General features: G+C 39.4%; 1 protein-coding gene across 6 annotated transcripts in view; it reads left to right on the top strand.

Moving 5' to 3' along the window:
• The window catches only part of LOC128025020 (1-phosphatidylinositol 4,5-bisphosphate phosphodiesterase epsilon-1), a 98487-nt gene that overhangs the window by 47379 nt on the left and 35512 nt on the right, over window positions 1-15596 (top strand). For all 6 annotated transcript variants that reach the window (XM_052610970.1, XM_052610977.1, XM_052610971.1 and 3 more), the window contains one exon: window positions 10730-10976. In XM_052610970.1, the coding sequence (XP_052466930.1) occupies window positions 10730-10976 (247 nt within the window). The remainder of the gene's footprint in view (window positions 1-10729; window positions 10977-15596) is intronic.

Genomic DNA, 15596 nt, shown 5'->3' with positions numbered 1-15596 from the left:
TTATAATCAGCTATTGTTTTCTCTGGCATAAAATTAGTTTGTTTTTATTTATTTTTTTGGACACAGTTAGGTTTTAATTAAAATATTAATTGTAAATGGAAAATCCTACATAGGCTAACCCAATTGAGAGATACACAAAACTGAATAACATTTAAAAATTAAATAACAGTATAAGCATCTGCATAAAATAAAAAATAAAAACATTTGTGCGAGTCATATCTCCCAACAAATACATGCATATCTCACATACACATTGGTCCCGATTAGGCCCCTCTTCACTGTAACCCTAGACTACCCTACTGGTGCTGCTTCAAAAAGATACAAACTCACTCTAGCTAAACCTTTTCACCTAGCCTGTCTGTGACAGCTGCAGCTATTCGGTCACATGAGACCTTGCTCTCAGTGTGCTCGAAGGATCCTCAGGTCACCCCATAACAACCCAGAGGATCTGTGCTGAGTCATTATGTCCAAGAGCAGCTCTGACAGCAAGCGCTCTTGGTGAATAAATCAAGCCCACTTCTAGTTAATAGCAGTACTGACAGTTTGTGCTGCATTAGTTGTATATTAATGCACAACATTGCAGGCAAGATTGGTATATGACGGGCTGTGAAGTAAATACACTCTTTAGATGTGTGCCAGGTGGGCTGTGTCACACTTGTCAGGGGCTTTTTCCAGAGTGGGTACAGAACAAATAAAAAAGAAGGCTCGATTAATGTGCAAATTCAGCTTAATCATGCAAATGAAATTTTACATTTGCTGAATTTGTTAGATGGGCTGAAAGGAGACCACATTGTGCTTAATTGTTTGTAGTTCTTTGTTCAATACATTGCTAGTTCATCCACAAATTAAAATTCTGTCGTTATTTACTCGCATGTAGCTCCAAACAAGTGTAGTTTTTATGCCTTATGTTAGGTTATAGTGGTGTATGGTGTTTTGTTTTACTTTGTTTTGGCGTCCTGCTGTTTTGTTTTGTAGCCTTTTTTGCTTGTTTGTTGTATTTTGGATTTTTTTATTTTTTTTTATTCTCGTGTTATTGTGGTGCTTTGTTTTACTTTTGTGTTTTCAATGTGCTGTTTTATTGTGTTGTCTTTGTTTTGTTTATTGTTTTGTTGTTATTGTGTTGTTTTTTTATGTTTTACTTTGTGATTGTTGTTTTGTTGTGTCTTTTTTTGTTTGTGTGTTTTTGTTCTTTTTTTTGAGACATTTTAAGGAATCTAAATGCAGCTTTTTCATTAAAGGACAGTTTATGGTTACTACTGTTCCTTGTATGTATTATCAAGCTGTTGTTGTATAGTGGGAGTTTTCCTTGATTTTTACTTTATGGTTTCTGGCCATAAAATTTTTTTTATTCACAAACAGGCTTCCATAAGAAATAGTCACTTTGTGAGATATACTGCTGATAATGAGAGATAAACAGTCATACTGTAATCTGTAAGTCACAATTGAGAGTTATCCTGTTGGGAAAAAAGGAGAGATATATTGCGAAATATACAATAGAAATGAGATGGAAAGTTCTTTTAAAACTGGCTTTCATACTAATTTGATAAAATGAAAATATTATGCAATAATATTTTGCATAGTTGTTATGCACCCTTCAGTTTGGCATGTGTTTGAAGGCAGCAGGGACTGGACGTGTTGAGTATTGGACTCCGCTGCTGTGTGTCAGTCATTCTCAAGGTATCCTAACCATTCCTGCATGTCTGCAGCCTCAGAGCAAGACTGAGACATTCTGACCGTGCCAGCTACAGTTTCAGCCCTTGTGCTGCATTAACTCTCTCTACAAAGCACCTGATAGAATAGTGGCTATAGAGAGCCAGAACACCAAGACAGGGTCAACGATGAAGCTTTGACAGACTGAGAAACAAGGGGCCCAAACTGAGCCAGCAGGATGCTAATGCCTTCCATATAAATGTTTCATGTTTCTTCAATGAAATCCGATTTGGATAATCATGACACAATGACATCAGACACTGAAGTGATTTAATTTAGGTCCCAAGTAACATGGTAATAATACACTTTAATTTGACACATTGATGGTTTGTTTGAAACCGGTGTTATATTACGTTACAAAAATGTTACAAAAAACGAAAGCTAAGTTCTGCCCAGAGACTATCACCACCTCCATTTTCACATTCACACACCTGCTAGCGCTGTGGTCAGATGGGGACATGCCAGTGAGAGAGAGAGTCAATGCTTGAGCATTTATGTCAATGAAAGGATTGGGAAACATGTCATACGCTGTGAGGGTTTCTAGAAACAGACACGTTCTGTATCACTGAAGCATGACTTGTCACCCCCTGAAAATATAGCAAAATAGTAAACTTACAACCTGTGTACTTCAAAAGATTGGTTCTTTATTTGTGTCTGTAGTTCCATGAAGAACGTTTTCATTGGACAAAAGGGTCTTTATGGTGAAAAAAAAGAACAGGGTTTTAAATGGATACAGAAAGTATTAAATTCATAAAGTCTTGGCATAATTGTTGCATGCACTTAAAAAAATACATATCTCCCTCAGTATTTTTGTCTTGTTTTCCAATTCAAATATCTAAACATCCTTAAGTCAGGAAACATTTACTTGAGGGGCAAAATGAAGATATGAAGTTTGTACCTGAATTTAACAGAATAAAACTGAGATTATGCTTAAAACAAGAACAAATATACGGGCTATGAAAACTTGTTTTGCCTTTTTAATTAAGTTAATATTTGTTCCCATTTTTATCATAAACTCATTTCATTTTGATATGTTTCTCAGAAAACAAGACTTACGTCCTCCGCTGCCTCTTTTTTCTCCTATTTATGCGTTTAAGCTTCTTCTACACCCAGCGAATGCGTTTTCTCCACAGCAGAAGATAATAAAGTTATCTGTCCAGAACGCTCACGCATCCTGCCTGAGAAGGCCGATATGATCATTTTCCTAAACAAGAACTGTTTCTGATTTTATACTGTACCTGCTGCTAATCTATACTGGGTTTTACAAGTTGTTTCTTATTGTAGGACCCTATGATTTCCGCGATGTAGAAAACGCGGACAGAATTGCAGAATCCAGTCATAAAAACTGATATTACAGTTTAACGCGGAATGTCACAGAATAGGCCAAATTTTGAATGAATTAATCAAAAGTTGGTCATTGCACTTACATCAAATAGCGATATGGACTAGTATCTGTAAATATTACGCCGGAAAAGTGTATTTAAATATGAATCCTGCATGTTCTGCGTGTCTGTATTAATGAATGGCGCAGAAGCGTGTCTTCATTCATCACACACACGGAAGCGTGCGTGACGCTCACGGTGATTTCAGAGTCTGTCGTCACTCTAAATAAGTAAAAAAAAAAAAAAGTAAAACGTTTATAGATTTAAAATTGATGAAAAAGGTCAGACTATTTCCTTCAGAAAGACCGTTGGTTAGCTAGATCATTTAAAATATCCTAAACTTATTTTTGACCCTGCCTCTTAAAAGAATCGGAATCGAGAATCTTTAGGAACCGGAATCGAAACAAGGAATCGAAATCGGAAACCGAATAGTTCAAATTCAAACGATACCCAACCCTAGTGGGATTAGAGCTATTAATTCTCCATCAGGTGTTTTTTTTTCTGTGATATGCAACACAAAGCGTAAAAAGACAGTATAAGTCATTATCATCAGTAATTATGCTTCCACTGGATGCAACAACTGCTTTGTTTGTAATGGGTTTTATTGGTTTTGTTCTGTCATGCCGGTGTTCTGACCGGGACACGCCATAACAGTATATATTGAGGTGCGTAACATTTCCGTCAGACGCTTGAAACATTCGGCCAATCACAACGCACTGGATTGCTGGACAATCAAAGCACACCTTGCCTTTCAGACCGACGAGCCTTGTAAAAAAAGACATGTTTCAGAAGGCAGGGCATAGAGGAGAAACAAATATGTACATTATTTGGAAAATTTCATTACACCAAATACACAAAATAATGTTTTTTTTTTTTAGCAACATCATATGATCCCTTTAAGAACCATGATGTGTTGAGAACCACATCTAGTTTGCATCTGTGCTGTTGATTTTGAAACCAAAAAGAATGAGTGTCAGACTTCAGGCGGCTGGTGAACGTGCAGATTTTAGTCCCTAATGTCCAGTTTAAGATCTGACAAAAGCAGACTTTGCTTTTATCATGAGCAGAGCAGGAAACCCATCCCATTAAAGAGTAATTATAAAGGACCATGGCCACGGCTCAGGGAGGGGCTTCTGATGACTGCCAATACACAAAATAATTTTTCAGATAAGGAGACGGTTTGCTTAGTGCAGTAGTTTAACATTTGGAAACCGTGAGGCCCATTTTACAGTTTATGTTTGCACAGTGTCTACATCAATCAGTAAAGGATAACAGCCTTAGTACAGTATTCTTTCATGCACATTATAGGTGTATTATCCAGTTTCTAATGCAAATAATATGTTAAGAATAAGTGATGGCGGATCAATGCAGTATTGGAAATGAATGTCGACCATGCGTCTATAGAGATGCACCAGTATATAAGTTTGTACACGTTATCAAGTATAAAATATAATTTATGATAATGTGTTATGACCATGTAAGTCCATTGATTATCTGGGGTCTTAATGTTGACTCATGTATTGACTTATCAAAGTAACATGAAATATTTAGAGATCAAATGCCATACTTTGTTGGCAGCTACTCAAATATGTGTTTGCATTTGCCTTTCAAGCATACAGTGATGACATGTTTTTACTAAAGTACACTAAAGAAGGTTTTCTCTTCTAGATTAAAACCTCATAAACACAGTTTCAAAGGAGTGTTGCCTCATTTCGTAATCCCTCATCTTGATTGAATTTCTTTTTTGTTTCTCTGTTTGAAGTGAGAAAAATGAGAAACGGAGCAATTGACTTGCTAAGCACTATCAAGAATCTTTCATCCTGGTTGCTATGGTAATACACTCTGTGTGTCCAATTAAAGACGTTACTCACCTCGCCCTTGAAATACTGCATCTGTTGATTGTTTTTCTAGGGAATATATAGTCAAAATGTTACAGTACACCTTACTGTAATTTACACATGCTTTCTGTTTTTGCTCTTAAATATAAACAATCAAAGTGAAAAGTCTTCAAGGTCCTGTGCTTTGCTTGTTTAAAAAAATAAATAAAAATGGTATAGCTCAGAGCACCTGCTATTTTTCTTTGTCACGTTGCATCGACGCTGAATCAATTTTTCCAATGAGAGTGGTTTAAGTCTCATCAGAGACTGTGCCGTTTGGGGAGAGAGGTGGCAAAAAAGCTGGGTCAATTGTTTCAGAGGAAGGGCACAGACAACAGCTGTAATGACTTTCCTGGAAGCAGCTGGCAGAAATGCTGTCTGGGGTCACTAATGGTGAAATAATGGCTGCTCACTGCAGAGTGAGGAGATTGGCATTACGTCAAAGATAGGAGTAAAACCACCAAATCGGTGCTCTTTCTCAATAACAAACCTGGGATTGTTGTTCTCCATTTCTGCTCTTATTGGGCTGATCATTCAGCAGTTACTAGTTCAGAAGAGAGGTCTTTTTTTTTACTCTTATAGCTTCCTGTTGTTATCATTATTAGGGAGCCAGATGTTGGTTCCTTGGGCTATTCACATTGGCAGGGATTAAATCACCTATTCAGGGATTATTACAGAAGCGTAGATGTCTATTAAGGGTTGCATCGACTAGTCAGCCAGTTGATTAGTACTGCCACTAGTTGGGCTTATTTAGTTAGACCAGTGGTTCTCAATCAGATGACCCCTGCAAACTTCCAGGGGTCCCAATATATCATTAATTATTTAAACTTAGTTATATCAGCATAGTCTTAATTAAAATGATTTAAAAAAATCTTAAAACAAATATTTAAGTAAATCACTAAAAATCATGATGTAAAAATGAATTAAGATATAAAATGAAAAAAATTGGCCACATTGTAGTAATTTGTTCTAATTGATTCTAATTAAATCAAAATTAGGGAATGAATTAGTACAACATTGCTGTGATTAATAAAACAATGGAATTAAGTCATTGTCAGGTTTAGGCAAGGAGGAACTCAAGTGCAGACTGGGATCTCAAAACAAAGGGTTTATTAAATACAAAAAGGGGAAAAACAAAAACCCACGAGGGGGAAAACACTGGCTAGGGAAGACACTAAATAATTCTGCAAAACACAATAAACAAGGCAAACAAAGACACTGAACACTAACTACAAATAAACACTCACAGTAATACAAAACACTTCTTCAGGAACAATCGTAGCTGTGGAATAATCTCAGACGAGGTACAAACACAAATGTTAGGGAACAAATCTCAATGAACCGACGCAAGACAGAGCACACTTGGAGACCTAAATAGGGGAAACAATCAAGACACGACAGGTGGCACAGATGGGACAATCAAGACACGACTAGGTTAACAAGGGGGGCGGGGCAAGGGAACGAGACAACACAAGCACATGGCCCAAAGACAAGGCCATGCGCTTGTACACAAAACAAGGGTCTGTCATGATCCTGCCTCAAGACTAGGAAAAATCAAGGACACGAGGGCAGGATCATGACAGAACCCCTCCCTTAAGGAGCGGCTACCAGACGCTCCTCAAGGGAACATCAAACACGGGACATGACTGACATGACAGACTGGGACACAGACACAAACCAACAAGACATGACTAATAGTAACAAAGGCAAACATGAAAACACAATGGCAGGGTTAGGGTGACATAACAAAAAAAACAAACAGGGAAGGGGAGGGGACGGGACCACAAAGTTCATGGGGGACAGACCAGGGCGGGTGGGGGGGGGTAGGAATCTTAGGAGGGTAGGACGAAGGCTGACGACGGGGGGTACGGGCAGGTCTGGATGGTGAGGGGCGGGGAGGGGTCTCGGGACTACTGACGGGGGACATGACAGGAGCAGACAAGGGACGCGGGGCAACAACATCTACTGGACACGGGGCAACATCTACTGGACACGGGGGGGCAACATCTACTGGACACGGGGCAACATTAACGGGACACGGGGCAACATTAACGGGACACGGGGCCACATCCACAGGACACATGACTACATCAGCAGGACACGGGGCGACGACATCTACGGGACACGGGGAGACGACACCTACGGGACACGGGGCCACATCAACAGGACACGGGGCCACATCAACGGGACACGGGGCCACATCAACGGGACACGGGGCAACACTCACGGGACACGGGGCCACATCAACAGGACACGGGGCCACATCAACAGGACACGGGGCCACATCAACAGGACACGGGGCCACATCAACAGGACACGGGGCCACATCAACAGGACACGGGGCCACATCAACAGGACACGGGGAGACAACGGCTGGACATTTGGGACTTCTGGGGACAGGGTCAGGGGACAAGACAGGACTGACGGGGATTTCTAAAATTTGGACAAGACGGGACAAATAATCAGAAAATGCTTTAGCAGCTAGGACAATAGGCATCTCCTTACGAGATGAGACAGACAGTACAAGAGTCTTTGCTGCAGAGTCGGCCGCGGCTCTCTCCTCCGCTCTCACGACTGCAGACTTGAATACGGCTTTCTGTTTTGCCGGCTCGGGCACGCCAGCGCTCCTCGCTGCTGGCTCGGGCACGCTCACCGCTGCTGGCTCGGGCACGCTCACCGCTGCTGGCTCGGGCACGCTCACCGCTGCTGGCTCGGGCACGCCCACCGCTGCTGGCTCGGGCACGCTCACCGCTGCTGGCTCGGGCACGCCAGCTCTCTCCGCTGCTGGCACGGGCACGCCAGCGCTCACCGCTGCTGGCACGGGCACGCCAGCTCTCTCCGCTGCTGGCACGGGCACGCCAGCGCTCACCGCTGCTGGCTCAGGCACGCTCACCGCTGCTGGCTCGGGAGGAGACAGGGTCACAGGACCGGCAGGCCCCTTCTTCTTCCTCTTCCTCCTCGGGCGCGGTGCAGAGGCTACAGCTGGGTCAGAGGCGGGTTGGGGGAGTTTGGTCTCGGACAGGGCAGACTCGGACGCCGAAGACTCTGAAGCCGACTCCCATGAAAACCGTCTCCCTCGCTTCATGGGGAGACTGCTGGCTGAGGAGGGCACCTCAGGACTCTGGGAGGGGCTTGCTTGACCCCCCAGGGTTGCTACGGCCAGGACACGACCCTCCGGGATCGCCGGCAGCTGGGTAGGTGGGGACCTCTGGAGCTCCTCCTCTCGCCCGCTCGCTCCGGAACGACCTCCCCTGGTCCCCCGGAACACCACAAGGCGAGAGCCCTCAAAACAACCTCGCTGGCTGGCTGATGCCATCCAGCATTGCCTCCTGTCTGCTGAGTTCCTTGGTGGTCGGTTCATTCTGTCAGGTTTAGGCAAGGAGGAACTCAAGTGCAGACTGGGATCTCAAAACAAAGGGTTTATTAAATACAAAAAGGGGAAAAACAAAAACCCACGAGGGGGAAAACACTGGCTAGGGAAGACACTAAATAATTCTGCAAAACACAATAAACAAGGCAAACAAAGACACTGAACACTAACTACAAATAAACACTCACAGTAATACAAAACACTTCTTCAGGAACAATCGTAGCTGTGGAATAATCTCAGACGAGGTACAAACACAAATGTTAGGGAACAAATCTCAATGAACCGACGCAAGACAGAGCACACTTGGAGACCTAAATAGGGGAAACAATCAAGACACGACAGGTGGCACAGATGGGACAATCAAGACACGACTAGGTTAACAAGGGGGGCGGGGCAAGGGAACGAGACAACACAAGCACATGGCCCAAAGACAAGGCCATGCGCTTGTACACAAAACAAGGGTCTGTCATGATCCTGCCTCAAGACTAGGAAAAATCAAGGACACGAGGGCAGGATCATGACAGTCATAGGAAATAATTCATGCTTCGTGGCCAAATTTAATATATTTTTGTCTGCATGTCATGTACAGGGCTTCAAATACAACACTTACTTAAACAACTGTACTATAATTCTACTTTTATAGTATGGGTTACACAACATCAAAAACATAAATACAAATAATAGTTTTTCAGCAGGATTAATAAATAATATGAATATAAAAAATACACAGTATGTATACATATAAACACATGCATATATATATAAGTAGGACTGTCAAATGATTAAAATTTTTAATCAAATTAATCAGAATATTCAGTGGATTAATCATGATTAATCACTATTTGCAATTACACCTGAATCCTAACCATTTTTTTTTCTGAAATGCATACCAAAAGATAAATAACAGGACACAGATACATAATTTTCATGTATTGATTCATCAATATGTGGTTCTTTTTTTCAAAAGTTCAACATTTGCTTAGATCAAATTTACCTGAGCACTATATCAAACCATGCCATTTAACTACAGATAGTGTAAGAGTTTTAGGTGAACCAGTGGTTAAATATAGCCACATATCTATGAAATTATGCATAGAGAAACTCGAAAGAATGAACTCAGAAACACAAACATTCACCATCACATAAGCAGCACTCTGGGCACTCTTGTTTTTGGGAGGTGTTCATTTGCTCTGCCACAATACTTTAGGATCGATATTTTCACGTTCTGAAGGCTTCAAGTGCCAGTAAAACCAAGTAAAAATGCATATGCTTTCCCAAACAGCTGTAATTTTCGCTGCATTGCATGTAGGCGTGTGTGAAACACAGGACGCTATAACAGGAAGAAGCTCCAGCGTTTCAACTACCAAAGTCGTCTCTGTTTATCGAGCTTGGCATGAATGTATTTGAGAGTAACTGGGGTAAAACCTTAAGCTTCTTCGGTGTTTATGTCGTGGCGCTCGCCGCAGTTTTTTACTATCTTGAGAATTCAGAGAGCGAAGACACTTTCCTGACCTGAATAATTTGTCACACTGCGCATGCGTGAAATGCGTTAAAAAATTTGACGTAATTAACATCAAACAACTAATTGACGCCGTTAACGCGATATTTTTGACAGCCCTAATAAAAAGATTAAGCAAAAAAAAACAAACAAACAAAAAAAAAAACAAAGGAGAAAGAAGACTGATGAAAAATCAGTATAAAAATGAAGTAATGGTGCATCACAATGGGGCAATCTTTCAATACTGTATTCCCAAGGTTAATAAATGTGTTTGTTCCAGTGAGAAAGGGTCTCATATCTTGTAAAACTTAAAAGCCTTGTCATTTTATGCAGTAGGTTCATAGAGAATAAGAACTTTAGCCGTTATTTTCCACTAAGAAATTGAGAGAATTGATTATATTATCCAGGATAGAAGTATACATTTAAGAGCACAGTTTAATAATATTTGAAGAAGATGGGCTTCTTGGAATTTGAAGGGAATTCTTGACTTCTACCTAACAGACATGCTTGTGCTCCTGAAAAGTTCTACAGGTTTAATATATGTGGGTGTGTAATTATAGTAGTTTATTGAATAATGAATTTACCATTTTCAAGCATTTTTTTTTTCAAAGAAAATTTACATTGTAAAGATCTAATGTTAAAGATAAAAATAAGAAATTTAGACCCTGACAAATATCTTGTCAAATGTGCAGTGTAATCGGTAATATGGATGTTGTTACAAGTTAATTAATCGGTAGGAAGATGTCTCCACTGTGGCATTTCTAATAGGAGAGCATTCATATGTGTCTTGTGGAGATACCCCTGGTTTTGACAACCTCAGACAACATGTTCTTGGTTTAACAATACAAAAACATCATCAAACATGCATTGCCATTGTCTCTCTTCTCTACAGCTGGACCATGTTGATGCTACCCTGAGTCCCGAGGTCTGTCTCTTGCACCCGTCCAGAAAGCTGCTTGCCCAGGCTGTGTCATGGCTGCAGGTCTCCCTGTTGCAAATTAGGTTCAGGGTCTGTCTTCCTAGAACCAGCATTGCAGCTCATCTGAGCGGGGCCCTGCTGGAAGCCACAGCTGCTCTCGGGGCCCGAAGTTCTCTGCCCAGCTTCACTGTTGACTCCACAGGTCGAGCGATGCTGAAAGGTAAAGTTCTGTTGATGCTTCATGCTGTTTTTAAGATTAAAGGGGAAATTCACAACTGACACGATGGGCTTTTAATAAAACTTAGTTGTCTATGCTGTTAAAAACAATGTTTTTTTTTTCTTCTTGGCTACATAACTACAGAAAATGAAGTTTTTTTTTAATTTCAACACCGATTAAGCATTTTTGATTTGGCCGCCACCACTCTTGTCTGTGGGCAGGAAAATAAAAATGTGGAAGGTCAATCTGTTTTGACAAAAGTTTTGTCTTTTGATAGCTACAGGGCTTTTGTTAAAACTACAGATGGAACTTTGCATGGGCTGAAGGTATACTGTTGGTTTGAAAATGTCATGGTTTCAAAACCACTAAAATGAGCTGTCATACCGTTCCTGGGGTATGCACAGTTTTTTATGTCTCGTCAAAGACTGAAAGTGTACGACCCCTTCCCCTCCTGCTGGGGCAAGCAGTCAGTCACCTGTGTGTAGGATGACCAAAGGAGTTGAACCATCTCTATCTCTTATTTTCTCTCTCTTTATTGAACAATAGTTTTCCAAAATGTCAGAATCTCATTATTGTGGAAAGATTATGAAGTCTGTAAACAGCATTCTTCAGAAAAGTGTAGATGGTATTTTCTTTTCATCTAATCTCTGCATAATGGATATTAAAGCAGTGTTTATTGTGGTAAACAAGGAAACGATGATGTTGTTATTTTATATATATATATATATATACACAGTGGGGATCGAAAGTTTGGGCACCCCTTGCAGAATCTGTGAAAATGCATACTATCATACTAAATGCATGTTATATTTTATTTAGTACTGTCCTGATTAAGATATTGTACATAAAATATTTTAACATTTATTCCACAAGACAAAAAAAATGCTGAAATTATTAAAATAACCCCATTCAAAAGTTTGGGAACCCTTGGTTCTTAGTACTGTGTTCTGTTACCTGATGATCCTCGACTGTCTTTCTGTTTTGTGATGGTTGTGCATGAGTCCCTTGTTTGTTCTGAACAGTTAAACTGAGCAGCGTTCTTCAGAAAAATCTTTAAGGTCCTGCAGATTCTTCAGTTTTCCAGCATCTTTGCATATTTGAACCCTTTCCAGCAGTGACTGTATGATTTTGAGATACATCTTTTCAGACTGAGGACATTTGAGGGACTCAAACACAACTATTTCAAAAGATTCAAACATTCAATGTAAATTGTACTTAATTTGTGTACCGGGAAACATACAAGTATCTTCTGTTGCTTACGAAGGGCAGAACTAAATGGAAAACAATTATATTTCTACAAAATAAGACAAATTTGGCCATCTTCATCGTGTTCAAAAGTTTTCACCCCCTGCTCTTAATGCATCTTGTTTCCTTCTGGAGCATCAGTGAATGTTTGAATCTTTTTAAATAGTTGTGTTTGAGTCCCTCAATTGTCCTTAGTGTGATAAGATGTATCTCAAGATCATAGAGTCACTGCTGGAAAGGGTTGAAATATGCAAAGATGCTGGAAAACTGAAGAATCTGCCGGACCTTAAAGATTTTTCTGATGAACGCTGCTCAGTTTAACTGTTCAGAACAAACAAGAGACTCATGCACAACCATCACAAAACAGAAAGACAGTCGAGGATCATCAGGTAACAGAACACAGTACTAAGAATCAAGGGATCCCAAACTTTTGAGTGGGGTTATTTTAATAATTTCAGCATTTTTTTTGTCTTGTGGACTAAATGTTAATATCTTTTATGCACAATATCTTAATCAGGACAGTACTAAATAAAATATAACATGCATTTAGTATGATCTCTCTTATTTTTTGAAAATTACTCATATTTTCACAGATTCTGCATGGGGTGCCCAAACTTTCGAGCCCCACTGTGTATATATATATATATATATATATATATATATATATATATATATATATATATATTATAATTAGTTACAATTTAAAAAAAATGCTTTTAAATAAAGCTAAATCTTACAATAATACAATTATGTGCAACAAAGAGGCAGCTCATTGAGAAAATGGCACAATAATTAAAAATCATAGAGACACAATCATATAAATTAGCATTAATTGTGTCTTGACACTGAATTTGTATCCTTCCCAATTAGGAAGTACAGATTATTTTATGGACGTGCTATAGTTACAAGGAATATAGTTAGTAGGATTATAGTAGATTTGTTTAAGGATAATGTATTTGCATATGAAAAACATCAGAAGCTTTCAGTAACTTTCAGAAGAAACCTGACAGTTTCAGCAGCCAGGTCTTCTTCAGAAGTGCTCATTGTGGCGTCACTGATTGCTGCATGCTACACAACCACAGCAAACATGGAACAATACTTTCTATTCAGGTTGAACAGATAAAAAAAAATAAAACTTGAAGGGTCTTTGTCTTCACGTTGGGATACAAGCTTTAAGGCTGTATCTTCAGTGTCTTTGTGGATCCTCTGGACAGAATTATTCCACATCAAGCCCATTAGTGTTGACTTGGGACACTGGAAGAAGATGAGATTTTTCATCAGCATTTTTAAAGAAAGGTTCAAAATAATGGAATATTTAGAGCATTTATTTTATCATTCAGATACTACTTCATATTTTTAAAGAAGTATTCTGCGTCCAAGTAATGCATTCATACTTCTAAGTGTTCTGGAATTATTTTCCACATTGATTTCAGAAGCTAGTCTTTGTCGCAAAGCACCACAATTACAGAGTAGAGTAATAGATAAGCCAAAAATAGTGAGATAATATTTTCTGCATAAGAATAATTGCTTCTTTTTTTAACACAGTCTTCTTTTGTGCATAATAATGACTTTTATTGTGTGTTTGTTTTCTTTCATTCTGAAGAGAAAATAGCAGTTCTTCTGGCTGAAAGATGATTTATGAAGAGGCCTCTTACAGGCGCCGCAGAAGCAGGTTATGAACTAATGAAAATCATCTCTTCTCCTCCGTCGAGGGCTGTGTAACGTGACCGACGCGGGGGAGAAGCGACCCTTTGCTCTCTCACTCTGGCTCGTCTAACGATTCGAGCAGTGCACTTCAAATGCCTGCTTTGATTCACACAAAGTCAGAAAGTGCTCTCCCTTTAATTTGATTCTGGCCGCATTAGCTTATCACCTGGCGCTCATCCATTTGGTGTGTAACCTTCAAGCCCTTCGTGAGACATGTCGGTGTAAAACGATCCTCATTGATTGGAACACACGGCTCTCTGGACTAATTCCAGGTGACATGACGTCTGTGTGGGACCATGAGTCAGTGATCCTGGTATTCGCGGGATCATAATTAAATACACAAGAATTATTTTTCTCTTGCAAGCTGTGGGTAGTTCAGGCATCTGGGCCAAAATGCAGTCTGGCCCCTCTCAATGGACACCATTTTGGGCTTTTCAAACATAGTGAGAATTAAAGATGTTCTGCAAACTAAGTGACACCAAAAATCCCATTGTGTGCTGAGCTTTATTGCAGCAAAGTTGGTTATAATCTGTAGTTTTAGAATGTTTTGTTGGGTCGTCAGTGAATTGTTTTTGGTTTTGTGAAATGAACCTACGGTTAATTTTTCACCCAATACAGAAGTCTCATGTTTATTTGAGCACATGGCAGTATTGTGCACCTGAAATCTGTTTTAAATGTTGCGTCCCATTTTCCTTTTAAAATGATTATTTGTTTGTCACCATTCAAATGCAAACAGCTAGTAAAGACTGAACTTGATGATGAAAAATATATTTAAATCCTGCCTTATGAGGAGCTTTTCCACTTAAATGCAAGTAACTCCCTTTAAAAACAGTCTACATTTCAGTTTATCTGACTGAAGAATTTCCACATGATTCAGGTATGAATGAAACAAATTAGCATCATGGCTGAACAATACAGATGGCCTGCCAAACAGGGGTATTTCAGGCCAGCCAGAACAGTCACTTGCATTTTCAGGGTGATAATTTTACATTTATTGATCTTGGACATCCATTGTTTGCTTTGCACAATTGTGTCATTCCGTGTCAAATCAACCAAATTTCAGAAACTTCCCTGGCTCTAATTTTTGATTTTGTCAATATTTTTTCTAAAGAAAGATTAACATGTATGGTGATGAAAGCCAAAATATTAAATGTCACAGATGTATATTTATTGAGTAATCCAATGTTTTATAGAAGGTGGTTAAAATTACAATTTTCCCCTTGAGATTCTCATCCAAATTGGGGGGGTAAAAATGAGTTCAGAAAGATGGCATCATCATTGTTATTTTTACACAGAGATTGGTAGGTCTATTAGTAAAATCTTTTTAGCCATCTTTGTTGCATTATGTATGCATTATTAAAAATGTAAAAAAACACTTTTCATGTTCATGTTCTTCTTCGAAGTTTCCATGCCTGTAACACAAGAAGTATTAAAGATATCTTAATGCCCTTTTAGATTTTGGGTCCTAAGAAACTTTCCTTTTTTGTCATCTTCATTTTTAAGGCTTTGTGTGGTTCCATTCCAGCAATATTGGAGTTTAAGCATGGCGTCAAGAGTAAATTGTTAAATTTGTAGTAGTCAAAAACCAAATGTGGGTCATCTTACATACAGATAATACTTATTTTCTTTTAAAGAGTAATGTCTGAAGAATAAATCACGTTGAAACTATAA

This window comes from Carassius gibelio, chromosome A12, assembly GCF_023724105.1.
Source record: "Carassius gibelio isolate Cgi1373 ecotype wild population from Czech Republic chromosome A12, carGib1.2-hapl.c, whole genome shotgun sequence".
Classification (NCBI taxonomy): Eukaryota; Metazoa; Chordata; class Actinopteri; order Cypriniformes; family Cyprinidae; genus Carassius; species Carassius gibelio.
Note: the sequence above shows the minus strand (reverse complement) of the source record. Positions and strands in the feature narration are given on the sequence as shown.